This window comes from Podarcis bocagei, assembly GCF_964188305.1.
Source record: "Podarcis bocagei genome assembly, chromosome: 6".
NCBI classification, from domain to species: domain Eukaryota; kingdom Metazoa; phylum Chordata; class Lepidosauria; order Squamata; family Lacertidae; genus Podarcis; species Podarcis bocagei.
Genome location: NC_138130.1, coordinates 62,634,537 through 62,649,614, shown reverse-complemented (window position 1 = coordinate 62,649,614; position 15,078 = coordinate 62,634,537). Strand labels below are relative to the sequence as shown.

Sequence of the window (15,078 nt, the reverse complement as noted above, 5' to 3'; positions counted from 1 at the left end):
TCCTATGCACGATTTGTCTGATTCTTTTTCACTTAAGAGATGTGTCTGGAAACATACATTTAACAGAAACAGTTACTAAATACAAATTTTCTAAAAACAGTTGATAGAATGGAGACCTTGGGTTTTTTTATTTTGTACAAAGTTCATGTGTCTAAGATCTTCTAGTGATGGCATTGCTGGAAGCGCTGCATGTATGGGCATTATTATATAGAGTGTAAAACAGAAAATAGGGCTTGCCTAAATTTCACAATTTTTTTTAAAAAAACGAGACAATGGAAATGAAATGGTATTTAAACAACTTGTGAAGCCTTGATTAGCAAAGGGCTAAGATAATTCTGAAGAGGTGTATAAAGGACAAATAGGTAGAAAAATCAAATGTCAGCAGGGAAGACAATGCAGTGATAAGGCTAGCAAATGTAAAAGGTGGAGATGGACTTTAGGAGCAGGGGTTGGTGGTTTAGTAAGAAGAACAGTGAAGGGAAATAAAGGAAGACAGGAAAAGAGGTATGGGGACAAGAGTATAACTATACTTACAACTTTAGAAGCAGTAATTTATAGTAGATATGATGATGATATACAAGCCTATGAATAAAATGGAATGAAACTGAGAAAGTATAACACAGTCACAGAAGGATGCAGAAGTTCATGCTAGCAGCAGAACTAAGAATCAATGAAAGTAGAAGGACCAGACAGTAAAATGTAATAGTAATAATGTCAAAATAGAAAGGCTATGAATAATAAAAGAGCAACTTTTGGTTAAACCCTGTATTCTATTGTAACTTTCCATCAGTGGGTTGCAGTCAGATTTGGAATTACATTTAAGTCTGCTTGAAACCTTCCTTGTTTTGATGTGTGTTCTCTGGTAACACAGGTCTATGTACTTCCATTCTTCTGTAACAGTAGGGATTAATCTAATTAAAATGTGTTACCTACTTTCTGTCTTTAATGATGTCCCAAAGGCAAATAAAATGAAACATAAATAGGTATAAACTTGGGTTCCAGTGGTAGTGAGACTGTTTCTTGCCCAATAAAAGCAAAAATTGAAAGTATAGCCCAATAGGGATTAGAATGCTTCTTCTCCCTAGAACTGTCTCAAAATAACTATGGGCCACATCCTCTCCTAGTATTAAAAGCTATAATGACATTGATTTCTGTGGAGTTTTACAATGCAGCTCAAAGAACTGCTGAATTTTCTTTTGTGTCTATATAGCAAAGTGTGCAAACAGTGCTTCATATCCCTGAACAAATACAAATCATGGGAACACTTACTTCTTGCTGCTTTTTAGAATAAATCTAGTTTATCCCAGACAAGCTTAAAGGATTATAGTTAAAGAAGTGTAGTACAACTGTTCATTTCAGTGATCTATGGCTTGATCAGCAGTACTGTAAAGGAAGAGTATGTCCAACAGTAGTATCACTTCAAGGACGAATTACCAGCTGTCATGTGGACCACCAATTTTCATCAACTTGCTGAAATAAAATGATTGAAAATCATGAAAACCTGAGTTCCATCAGACACTAGCATTCATGAACATTGCATGTCATGTGTTAAAGATTGTCTGTCATTTTTGCCCTTTTGAGTCCTTGCCAGTACTTACATTAAGATATAGTTCATTTGGTGACTTACCAAGTGTATATGAGAGTGAAGACTGACATAAGGATCACAGTGCTGCAAGCCTGCCTTAAGAACTATCAACTGAGCACACCAGTAAAATCGAGCCCATAGGCTTCTCAGCCTATTCCTTTGATTGTCCACTACGGCCTTTTTCTCTTCTGGGGGTTAATAAAGTGTCTTGAAGCTGGGAAGGTGCCAGTTCCAGTGTCAAGAACTTGACTACAGGGACACTTTGTGTTCTGTCTGACACTGGATAAGCAGAGTTCTGCTCATGTGATGGGACTTCCTCTCTTTCCCTCGCATGCCTGCTCCTCAACTGCTCTGGAGAGTCCTCCTTCAGAGCTTATTTTAAGGGTGCACGGGGGCTGGAGTGGAGGTGAAAGGAGAAGGAAGAAGTTTCATTGTGCATGCATGTCATGTGAGTAGTGCTGCAGCACTAGATAAATCCCTTTGTTTTCTTACCTAGCCAGTGGTGATGGTGGCAGTGGTGGATGGAAGGAAGGAGCCATGGAGAACTGTGACTGATTGGCTGCAACTGCTCTTAGGGTGAAAAGAGATGTACTAAAATAAATGAAGGAGGGCTTGCAGCGGGGCTAAACAAAAAATAGCGAACATATTTATTTTCGTTCATAACCCCCACCCTGGCTTTCAGTGGAGTTGCCCTATTCAAACCTGGAGTTTCCATTATCCCAACAGTTTATTTTGAAAATAAATACACCAACATCATTAAAGCAAGGCCTGTCTTAGACAATTAGCACTGACATTATAGTCGGTCATGGTGTTGGGCTGTTTGCATGGTAAATTAACATCTCAAACCATATAGATTTAAGTTTTCTCATACCGCATTGTGGCAGGACAGAAAAAGAAAGTAAATTTTCTCCCAAAATTTGTCATAAATCTGCCTGTCTTCTTTGGCCTCTGACACTCTGTTGGGTAAGGGGAAGCCAATTGGCTCTTTGCTTACACAAAGTCATTCTGAATCATGAGAGCACAGTATCCAAACATTATTCTGACCTGCAATACCAGGTGACTCATTACATTGAAGAAACAGAGTGCAGCTCCAGGGACCCCCACCCTTGCCCAGTGGATCCTGACGTAGTATAATGCAGTATAAAATCAAAGATATTAAAACAAAAAGTGTGCAGAAATATCATTTTTGCTTGCTTTGGTTTCATTGCTTATATAGTTGTTTCTTATGCAGATAACATCCAAGTTAAGGAAGCAGGAAACACCAAAAATTGATTAAATCTTTCCCCTATATTAACTGCAGTGCTTCTCTTCCCCTTGGGGTTTGTGCACTTTTAATTTGGCATTGATTTCTTAATGATTGCAGCCACAGGAGAGGAGCTTGTGTTTCTTTTATATGCCCCATGGATAGCACCTCCAGCTTAAATCTCTTTAATACTTCGGAAGAAACTTTTGAGGAACAAAATGTAGTTTAAGCTTGTAGATTCTGAAAGTTCTTGTTATACTGTTTTTTATTCATTGTCATCTGATGTACAGCAAATGGGTGGCAATTCTCCCCCTGCAGTCATGATTGTTAGAAGATAGGACAGTCAAGCAACCACTGTTGCTAAGTAACTGGACTTGTACTATTGATTACTACAGTATCCTCATTGTATTGCCTAGATGGAAGAAAACAGCTAACATAAGTGTTCAGAACCCAACTTTTTGTCAAGGATGCATTTTGGAATTTGTGAAGAGAGCAAATAAATATCAGTTACAAAGACACCAATTTTCTCTCAAAGGTTCAGAAGTCCACTCTTGTTTATATATTCAAGATTAATGGGGGCAGGGGGGAAGGCCACCAAACCAATACAACCCCAGGGAATTTTAAGTGCATTTGTTTTTGTTATATTTTCATACAGCATGGAAACTATGGTAAAAATTTCTTGTGGTTCCTTTAAGACTAACTCATGGATATCTGATGAGGTTATGTCATAATAAATTTGTCAGGCTGCATTCAGTATTGTATTAGTTTTACTGATTATAATGGTAGTTCTGTCCTGATTGTTTACGTTCCTTTCACACTGCAGCACCATGTTGCACTAAATTTCATTCATACTAGTGTGAAACAAACATTAAAAAATAGGATCATTTCCTCTGCTAAACAGCTGTTGAGGGGAGAGGGTGATGGGGGAGGGGAGAAGAAGGCTCCTAAGCCTTTTGGAAATCTACTTGCAAATGGGTTCCTGGGGTGGGGGTATTGAGGATCCTTAAGCAGCCTTACTAAAGGAAAGTCAATTGCATAGCATCTTCCACACCCTGTAGGGCCTTGCCGTTGGTGTCCAAGACCAGGGTTCCAGGCTTGCAAACTTTTTCTTTGTGCAACCAAATAACATGGAAACGAGCACTAAACTTTTACATCATGTGAAAGCTCAAATATAATGTGAAAATTAGCAGGGAAATGTCAGGAAAATGGAATGAACTGACATGTCTATGCAGCATCAGCCATTAAGATGCCACAAGGCTCTTTGTTGTTCTTGCTGCAAACAGATTAACGTGACTATCCCTCTGGAAACAGCAAAGTTTATTATGCTATATTATCAATATTGATTGTTATAATATCAACACAGGTCAAATACTTATTTCTCCCTTCTGCCAACAAAAGGATTAGTGTTCATTTGTCTGCCTAGCTAGTATATAGACTTAATATTGTGTACAATGATCAGTCATTATATATGGCTCTGCTGCAAGAGGAATAATCCCTTGAAGGAATCAGACCAGTGTACATTTGGGTTGCTTTCTGGTGCATCGCAGAACAGTAACATGCCATATATGCTTTGAAGACTCCTCAACAAATTCAGCTGGTCTCCTCAGTCACCGTTCCTGCCACCCTCCACAAATTGGAAGGCAAACTTGAGGAGCCTCTTGAAGTCATGTAGGCTCCATGCATATTTTAGAACCCTGATCTCCCACCTCATCCCTGCTTTCGACAGAAACACATACCCAATAAGAGTTTGCGCTGGAACAATTATTTTTTACTATTAGAAGGTTAGAGTAATACTGAGAGAACTTCTGGGTTAATGCTCTGTTGTTGTTTCTAAACTATATGCCACAAAGGCCATTATACAATCTGAAACAAATGGGATCCTCCTTAATGAGGGTCCTGGTTAGGCACGGGCCCCTGAGACACCCCCCCCCCGCTGGGTTGTAGGCGGGGTGTGTGGCCCAGGCCTTGTCTGTATGGCCCCACAATCATGCCAGGCCGTTTGAGCCAATCTGATCCAGGTGGCATGATTGGGGGGGGGCTATAAAAGTGGCAGCAAGACGTGGCTGAGGCACTTGCTTCGCGCTGCCAAGCACCCGCCCTCCCGTCCTTATTTGTTGGTGTTGCTGCTTTGGCCTTGCTTTGGATATTGGTTGGTTGCCTGTTTTGGAACAGGGGCCAGGTAGGAATTTTTCCATTTGGCAAAATGGCACTGGCCACTTGGTTTGCACCTATCCCCTTAGCAACTTTGTAAGGATTAGGCATTGGCTTAGTGAGGTGTGTGGGAGGGGAGGTGCGCCATCCCCTGCCCCTCCATGAATAAGGATATTCTGGTAAAGGAATCTGGGGGTCCTGGATCTCTTCTGAAGTCCACTTGAGGGGCTAGGGCCAAGCCAGGACCATAGGAACCTCGGGGTGAGCTTCGATTGGTTTTCATCGATGTTGCTCCCTTGTTTGGTGTTTACCCTTCCAGACTACCTGCCAGAGAGGCAGGAGTCAGTTGCCAATGCCTAAGCCAATACCACTCACTTTGCTGTAATCAATGAAGTTGTGGCCTAAGGCTTCCGGGTTGGCGCCTCCAGGCAATGGCGGAGTTCCTCCAATCGGGAGGAATTTGCTCCGTGGAAATTAGGGTCTGACCGCCACGGCGAAGGCGGAGACCCACTGAAATCACAGGCGGGAGAAGCTTGTGAACCTGGGATTCAGCTGGCACCTTTTGCGCCTCCCCTACTCGTGGGGAAACCCGGTTTTGGGGATCCGGAGCGACGTGGCGTGAGCGGCGCGGTGCTTTGAATCGACTGCTTCTTTCACGGAGTGAAGCCGCATTGCTGTTGCTGGAGAGCGCTGACTTTTTCCTGTGGACAATTGGACTTTAAACAACTACCCGTGAGTAGAACGGAAAATTGGATCTTTAAATTCATTAATTTGGCATTGAAACGGGAAGTTTTTAAAAAGGAAGTCCGCCTTCCTTTTTTGTAAATAGACTGAAGCAAAGACGTTGCAAGTTAAAGCCTTGGAAAGTCTTTTGTAAAGGATTAAATCTCCATCGGTTAAAACTATTAAACCCCCCTTGGAAGCAGGAGAAGAGGGGGGAGATTTTGGATCTAGCGAGCCTGCAGGAGAGAGTGAAAATCAAATTACCACTGCTCTGAACCTGGAAATGGGTTGCCAGCAAGATTAACGTCTTGGGAGAGTTTATTGTTTGTGAACAGAAAGTATGTTGACAGATGGTTAAATAAGAGAAATATATTGTTTCCTCTTCTGCGTTTAAAAAGGAGGAAAAGTAACTGAAAATTGAAACTAACTTTATAGTTTAAATTGTGTTTGAAAGGATTGATACAAGTGGAGACTGTTTCCCTCTAGAGGGAGCTTTTGAAATTGTTACAAGAGTGGAGCTGGGGTTTTTCCAGCTGCAGATAAGAACTGTGAGAATTAGAGATTGAACTTGGATTTTAAGAATGTTGACAGAAGGAGCCTTAGTGACTGTATTATGTAAGATAAGCTATTCGTTGGAACAGCTCCACAAGAAGACGGATGTTATGATTACCAAACTTGAGAACTTGGGACAAAAAGTGATTAATTTGGGACAAAAAGTGACCATCAATACAGAAATTGTTCAGTATTTGACACAGGAACCTACTTTGACAGGACAAACTGGGGAGAAGATGAAGGAGAAAGTTGTGGTTGTTGAACCCAAAGTTATACAAGTGGAAACCCCAGTCTTACAGAGGCAAATCGAGGACTATAAGTGGAGGCCTTTTATGAATGAATACAGAAAAAGTCAGAATTTGAAGATTGGAGCCCTGTTTGGATTGGAGAAGGAAGGTTAGATAGACTGTTTCATGCAGCGATTTACTGACTTTTGGGCCCTGAATCTGGGTCAGGAGGTGATTGGAGTTGTGGGGGCCTTTGGATCTGGAGGAGCCTTGAAACATGATTTGAGATATTATACGGACCTTGATTCTAGAGGTGGAGAGTTGGCTGGTCTGTCAAGAGGGAATGGGGGCATGGTTGGGTCAGGACCCCCTCAAGACCTGCTCTTCAGCATCTTTAGCATCAAAGAACATGAAGAAGAACTGCAGAAGGGACTTGGAAAAGATTTAAGAGCCTCGGACAGAAGATCTCCAAGTTGATGAACTATATGGAATGGACGGGAATGACTGGCAGAATCTGAGACCAGGGAGAAGAGATGGTGGTAGAAGACTGGGAAAGTTTTAAGTTTGTATATAGAAATATTGTAAAATTAATGAGTGTTAGAAAATTGTTGGAATGAAACTTTATGGCTTTAGCAGAAATGTTATAAGGAGTTAAGTATAAATAAGTATTTTAGTATTAATGGAAAATAAGGTAAAAAATATGTTAAGATATTTATAATGATAAAAATAGAGAAAGATGGAAAGGAATTGCTAAAACAAGTAATAGACGTGGAATACAAAAAGGGAGGTGAGAGGAGGTCGATGAAATAAGGGAATGAAAGATAGAGTAATGTAATGGTATGGTATATGTTTTTAAATTGTTATTGTTTTGTTTTGTTTAATTTAGTGTGTTAAGGTTGTGTTTTGCATTGTTTATTGAATTGTTTTTGCCTTTTTTCTTTTTTTTCTGCCCTATTTTGCCTTTTTCTCTCATCTTTTCTTTTCTTTTTCCTTTTCTGGTAAGTCTCAAAAGTAATAAAGATTATTTAAAAAAATAAAATAAAATAAAGTTGTGGCCTAAATTTTGCCCAAAAACTTAAACCTAAATTATGTGTCAGGGTGAAGTTATTTACTTAGGGATGGGCTTGGGAGCCTCGGAGCACAATAGTGATTTGAGATCTCCAGAACTCCAAATATCCAACACATTTCTGGCTGCCTCTGTAGACATAAGTGCTTGTGAAGGGGACTAAAAATACTGTAACTGGTAAATTGTTGTATCTCTAATATGTTATTTTGTGACAATAATACAATTACATATTGTTGAAGGTTGATGATATTTTTGTTAAAATAAATAGGGAAATAATTCAGTTCTGGGAACTTGAACTGATAATTGGTGATAAATCATCCTAGCTATAATTCTTGCAATGTGCCAAAGGGGTTAGAGGACAGAACTCAGTTTATTTTCCTAAACTTGAGTGGACTGAATTTTCTAAGTGGTGAAGTTCACCACTTAGAAGTTTTGAATAGCAAGCATTATATAAATACCTGAAATAAATATATCTAAGAATGTATCATTTTTTTGAATATAAGGTTTGAAATAAATGCAAACCCCCAAAGCTTTGGCACAAATATGGTAGGATTCAGATTTTGTTGTGTTTTAATTACTGTATTTTATAGTTCATTTATGTGAATGTCCCCATGAGGTCTGCATCAGAACAGTGCTAGTCAGTTTGGGTTAAAAGGTGCAAAGAAGCAGACAAGAGGAGAAGGGCAAGAAGTTGGATGTATTTCAGTGTAGGTTGCCATGGCAGCAGCACCTAAATATCACAGAAGCTGAAAACCTGAAAGAGAGGGAAAGAGATGTAGCACTGATTACTGTTGCATTATTTTCATATATTTTACATACCTAAAATTATATACCAATTATATACCAAGACACTCATTGCCTTGCCTTCTTAATAGACTTCATAACTGAATTACCATTCTCAACCTTTTATTCTATATAAAGAATTGTTTTTACATATGGAAATGTTTTTAATTGTATGTACAGCCATACCTCATGTTACGTTTGCTTCACGATACGTTTTTTCAGGTTGTGTCCCGCGGCGACCCGGAAGTACCGGAAAGGGTTACTTCTGGGTTTCACCACTCGTGCATGCGCAGACACGCAAAATGACATCACGTGCATGCACAGACGCGGGTTGCGTTCTTTTCATGTTGTGAACGGGCCTCCAGAACGGAACCCGTTCGCAACCAGGGGTACCACTGTATAAAACTATTTTTTATATGGAATTGTTTTTCTTTTGTTTTCACATATGGAATTATTTTAATTGTTGGTGTTTTTACTGTAAAATTGCTAGAGATTGTTTAAGGAAAGCGATTCACATAAAGAAAGTGATTCGCAAATGGAATCTAACAAACAAACAAATACAACATTTCTTAAATGAGAAACCTTAGCCAGCAGTCGACTTAGTCTCTTAGCACAAGATTTTGCTGTTTGTATGTGTGGCTATTCTAGAGATTAATTCAGCACAGATTTTATTTAATATCTTCTGAATTGTTTGACAATGTAAACAGTTGTCTAATTTTCCTTGTTACAGATAACATTTCTAAAAGTGTTGTTGGGCTGGTGTAATGCAAGAACAGAAGCAACATGAAATGGAAACGTTATTCTTTTACTGTCGTGGTAGCTGTACTCAGCCTGTCTCGGGTCCATCAGTTACTGGGTCAGCTTATTCCAGGTAGGATTTGTTTTATACAAAACATTTATACCACAGAATGTGATTTGTCAGTGTGAATGTATATGTGTGTGAGAGAGACTACAAAATCTGAATGCTCTTATGTTTTATTATTGCAGGCACTAAATGGCTTCTTTGGGTTTTTCAATTTTACACACACACACACACACACACACACACACACACACTACCTAAAAGGTGAATTAAGAATAATGCTTGAATAACAAGGAATAGCACCAAACTGTAGAAAACACACAGACACACACAGAGAGAGAGACATATATTACCTAAAAGGTGAATTAAGAATAACCCTTGAATAACAAGGAACAGTACCAAACTATAGAAAATAAATGGCTAAAATAAAAATAAATTATTAAGAATGATGTGTCTCTTCGAACCATATAGTCCAGAGCACTGATGAATTCTAGGACAATATAGTTCTAGAGATGGTATGCTAATTTTATATCTGCAGTAGGAATGAAAACCAAAGTTCAGTAGACCGAATGGAGCAGAATCCAGTTTGCTAAATAAATTGTACTTTGTGCTGGAGCCTCCCTTTGAAATTTGTTAAATGTGCTCAGATATCTGCACTGATTGCCATTCTGCTACCAGGCCAAGTTCAAAATGATACTATTAGTTTACAAAGCTCTTAACATATTGAGACCAGTTTACCTATGAGATCGCCTTACCTCACGTGTTGAACTGGCAGTACTGCAGGTGTCACATAATACTGGTTCTGTATTAGTAAGAACTCAATTGTTAAATAGAGATAGATGATAGATAGATAGATAGATAGATAGATAGATAGATAGATAGATAGATAGTGGCCTTCATGCCAGCAACAGAAATGCTCTGAGAGACTGAAGTGTTGTCCCACCAGTTTCTGAATACTGCTGTTTCTATATCAAATTTGTGTCCAGAAAGACTGTTGAAAAGGAAGGGCATTGCTGGGATGTGATATTGTATATTACCTTTGAGGATGATCTCCAGATGATAAATCTGATATTATTCACTAGGGTGTTATAAACAAGTATGGAGACACAGAGTTGGCACTGACATTTCCTGCAGAGCTAGTCCATCTTTCTGTGTCTCTGTCGTGTTTCTGGATAAGCCAGATTAGTTTAGATTAGCCAGTTTAGTTTAGTTTGTGTATAAATGCCAATAGGCTAGTCCCATGAGGCTTGTTAGAGAGAAACACCATTGGCTAAGATGGTAGTCAATTTTAGTTTGGAGATGTAGATGACAACAAGCAGTTTGCTGCTGCTTTCTCTTCAGAGTCTGTCTGTGTACTGGTCTGTCTTCAGTGTGTTGAATGGCTGCAGCTTTAAGAATACCAATGTAAATTCTTCCTATATGAGTTCCTGTCTAACAAGTTGAACAGAATGGTTATATTGTGGGATATGGCTATAGAAGATAGAATATGGTGTGTGTGTGTGTGTGTGTGTGTGTGTGTGTGTGTGTGTGTGTGTGTGCGCGCGCGCGCGCGCGCGCACGCGCATTTTGGATGCAAACAGGGGTTGTGTTGATTATGTCTATGGCAATAGTGGACAGCTTGGTGAAGCTGTGCTGCTCATCTGATGTCCCTCAGCACAGAAAGGGTTGGGAGAACCCTCAGAAAAAGATTTAGGGGGAGAGGGCATGGGGAGAGAACATTCTATTGCACAGGTGAAAGTCTTTATGCTAACAGAACTGCTTTGTTCAATGTCATCTAATCTGCCAGCTGAGAATATCATCTTTAAGTTGCCACAATATACTCTGCTGTTTTTGCTACAGCATCTTTCATGTGTCAGTAGAGCTAGTAGGAGTTAGGAAGGTAATAACTACTTACAAGGTATTCTCAAAATTGTAAATAATGTGCTAAAGCACACTTTGAATTGAAAGAATCATACAGCCTAAGTATTATATTGTCCTGTTTTTATTTCATTATACAGATATCTCTATATGAATAGAGGGGAGCACATGGATGATATTGCATGTTTATATATCATGTGGGTTGTATTACTAACCTGAGTTGGCATATGTTAACTCTCAAAACACAATGAAGCAAATCTAGCCAAAGATTTTGGCAATCCTTTTGGGATCACATCAAATAAAAAAGATTTTTCTGTGTTGTGTTTTAAAGCTTGAATGGTTCATAAAGAAAACTTATATGTATAATTTAAACTGCAATAAATAGAAAAGCCAAGTACAACTTAAATGCAAATTACTATGGCTTCAAATGTTATACCTTCCCTATGACATCAGGATTTTTCAGTTTGTTTACAGGGAGACTCCCAAAATTGTTTGAGGCCTTCCTCGGTGTTGCTTAAAAATCAAGATTTAACTGGTTGTGCTTAGAAAAGAGTTAAGGCAAACAAAAGGATCCACACCAAATGGGTTTGTGTTTCAAGGGATCTTGAGAAAACAAAACATGTTAAAAACTCCCTTGGTATTTGGGAGATAATAGAGCAACCTTGCTTTCAGTCAGCATGATAGGTGAGAACACAACCCACAGAACTGTCTGTCTTGGGCTAGAGGTGGGCCCTCTCAGTCTGAGGTTCACAGACTCAACTGGATAAGGAAATGTTCGGGAGACCTTTCAACCTCCCCCAGCAACAGGGGACGTATTATATTTTGATGTAGGTAGTGGACATTTTGTGTAGGTAATGGACATTTTTTTCTTGTGTATATTGGTATGCTACTGTATGTATATTAAGTGAAGAATATTAATAGCTAAATGAGAAACTATTTAACTAATTGCACTGTAGATACTGATTTGCATTAAATTCTGAAATACTAGATACACACACACACACTTTTTATATTGCTCACTCTAGACCAAACCAAATATACTCCAACATAGTTTAATAATCATCATTATTTAATTTGGTATGGCTGCTTCTCATATTTGACTTGTTTATATCCTATTCCATCACGATACTGTGTAATAGCTGAGCAAACCAGCTCAACCAAACATCATGTTATCGTATCAATTCATGTTTGTTAGCTGCAAATTAAGCTATACATTGAAAAATCATTATTTCAGTGCAGTCTATAAGCACACTATCTCAACAAAACATAAAATGTCCATTTAGCCATTCATGATTAGTGTACATTACATTAAGCTGCTGTCAGGGAACTGCCATCGGAGGAACAGGTGGGGAGAGGGCTCACGGAGGCTGAGAGGGAATCAGCAGCGAAAGCAGGGACCAGCAGGGGGAGAGATGGGTCTCTGGAGGAAGGTCTCATGAATGCGGAGAGAGACGCAGCAGCTAAGGCAGGAACTAGCAGGGAAGAGGAAGGGCTCAGGGACACGTCCAGTGAGAACAGCTGGGAGGTGTCAGAAGCTCCCATAGGGAGACCCATTCCTCGCCGGAAGCTGTCACGTCGTGAGTCCAGAAGACGTGTTTCCGTTAAGGAGCTTCTATGCTGGAAGCGCTTCCGAAAGCAACCACTGTCGGAATCTGCAAGTGACTAGGGCAGACATGTCTGAGGAGCTCTGTCACACACAGAGGTTTGTGGAGTTGCACAAACTCTGAGGGACCACGATTTTACGCACAAGCAGCTAATCATCCCATCACAGCTGCCATTGGGAAGATCATTATTTCATATTGGCATAAGCCAAACTTATAAAGTCAAAGTGTATCAAAGTTAAGTGTCAAAGTTCAATTTTATTTATGGAGGTATAAGTGCTATGTGTACAAGACACAAGCCAATCATTGTGTATATCTTTTGTAAACATTGCAACATAATTATGAAGCGTTCCTTCCATCCTGATTTATTCACTGATTATAGTCTTACACTTCACCTGTATACTTGGAATAAAGCTCCACTGATGATAAATCTATAGAATTTAATGTGTGGTTTGAACTGCAGTTCTGTTTGGAAAATGTAGCATCTTCAAACAATTTCTTTATATGGCAAACTGTATCTGCCACATATTTTAAAAACTATTCTTCCAGGAACAGGGTTGTCAGTCATCACACGTCTTTTTCTCCTCACTTTTTATTTTGATTGACACAGAGAAAGGGTCTAAGCGTATTGAATGTTGCAGTTTCCCTAGCTCTAACAGTTGACCTTTGTTTATTCTTTGCATTTTTTGTGAGAATAACAAAGGTCTGGAAATCCTATCAACCAAAATGTCATGGCCCAAAGAGGGTAGATATTAAGAGTGAGGGGGGGAGAATAAGAAATGACTCCACACGTTTTGCCTTTTAGATGCTGTCACTATGTATGCTGCCAGGTCTTAATAAAGAAAAGATTGCCAGCTGCACTTCAATTCAAGGTCTCTTTATTAGCCCCAGTTTATCCAGCATGAGGTTTTATTTAATTGTCTGAATAGATGGTGACAAACCAAGAGGCACAGTCAGCTGCATGATACTTAATGAAGAAATTCGTATTTCTAATCTAGCTGTAGAGCACACAACTCTCCTGCTTTGATGAACTGGCCTTTTGTGATGAACCTGACTGGAAAGCCACATGTGCTACACTGACTATCTAATTAAGTCATCAGAATGCATTGGAGCAAACGGAGTGGTTCACATGGACTCGTATAAATAATTTCAGTTCCTCTATTACCTGGCTAATAGAAAGTGGCACTGTTCCAGATTATGACTGATAGGGGTTAGATGGTACAGCTGCTGCAATTATGCTAGCAGGTAGATATCTCTGAAACACTTTTCTTCTTTGTCCACAAGCATTGTGGAGCCACTTTGTTCTACTCATTTGTATTTTATGGTGATGTGTTGTTATATACCCCCTTTATTCCACCGCTGCTGCCACTTATTCCCCTATCCCTCCAATACTTTTGCCATGAACATGCCCTTTCTCAATCTACTTTGCTAACCTACTTCTTCATGGTTATTCTTCAACCTATTCATACACTTCTTAAAGAATGCAACAAAAGGTTGCTGTGTAGCTTTTTTTATAGCAGTACTACTGGTGTGTCTAGCAGCGGTGACTGAAAATGTTCTGGAGTGAATCTCTTTCAAGCTGAATAGCCAGTTTGGCATACTAACCTTATTCGATTGTAGTTCAATAGCAAAATAAAATTAAAAAGCATTTTCCATGCATTTATTATAAAGTAGTTAATATTTATTCTAATAGTGCTTCTCAGTCTTAATACCTATAAGCTTCAAATGTAATTGACAGAAAATCATATACCATGTATAAATACAGGAAATTAGAGCATAGAGGAAATGGGAAACGGTAATAAGGAGAGAAGAAAGATAATGATATATTGATCCTGGTTTGACATGTGGAGTGGTTTTTTGTTTTTGGTGGAGGGAGAATACAATGTTGGGTTGGACCTCCTTTCCTTTTTTTCTTTATGCATACAGAAGCTGCCAACACTATCTTTAGTTCATTTGCATAATTCTCCAATTAGCTACCCAAGAAACTGTGCAGAATTAGGGTTATGAAGGACATTACTGGGGTGGAAACTCAGCATATTTAGGGACCAAATAAGCAAAATGAGTCTATACTGTTTTTTTTCCAACTGGACTATCCTGAATTGTAATTAAAATGGCATGAGAAATATGGGAACTTGTCACTTTGTAGATCACTCATGCTTAAGGTTACTACCATTGTTTCATATGCAATATCTTGACATTAGGGAGTATAGCACATTTTTACTGCTGTTTCCTAATACTTATTCTCTATAGTCATTTTTACATCCATGAATTGCACACAGAATGTATAGTGTAGCAACTTGGTCTCCTTTCTCTAACATCCATCCATTCATGGACTCTGTACTTGCAGATACAGCATATACACAGATGGTATGTCTATCTCAGGGTCAGCAAACTTTTTCAGCAGGGGGACGGTCCACTGTCCCTCAGACCTATGGGGGGCTGGACTATTTTTTGGAGGGGGGGAAATGAACGAATTCCTATGTCCCAC

The 15,078-nt window shown here is 39.2% G+C and overlaps 1 protein-coding gene across 2 annotated transcripts in view; it reads left to right on the top strand.

The window, feature by feature from the left end:
- ROBO1 (roundabout guidance receptor 1) overlaps positions 1–15,078 on the top strand; it is a 587,586-nt gene that overhangs the window by 59,982 nt on the left and 512,526 nt on the right. For both annotated transcript variants that reach the window (XM_081199572.1, XM_081199571.1), the window contains exon 2: positions 9,061–9,201. In XM_081199572.1, coding sequence (XP_081055698.1) covers positions 9,114–9,201 — 88 coding nt within the window. In that variant the 5' untranslated portion in view covers positions 9,061–9,113. The remainder of the gene's footprint in view (positions 1–9,060; positions 9,202–15,078) is intronic.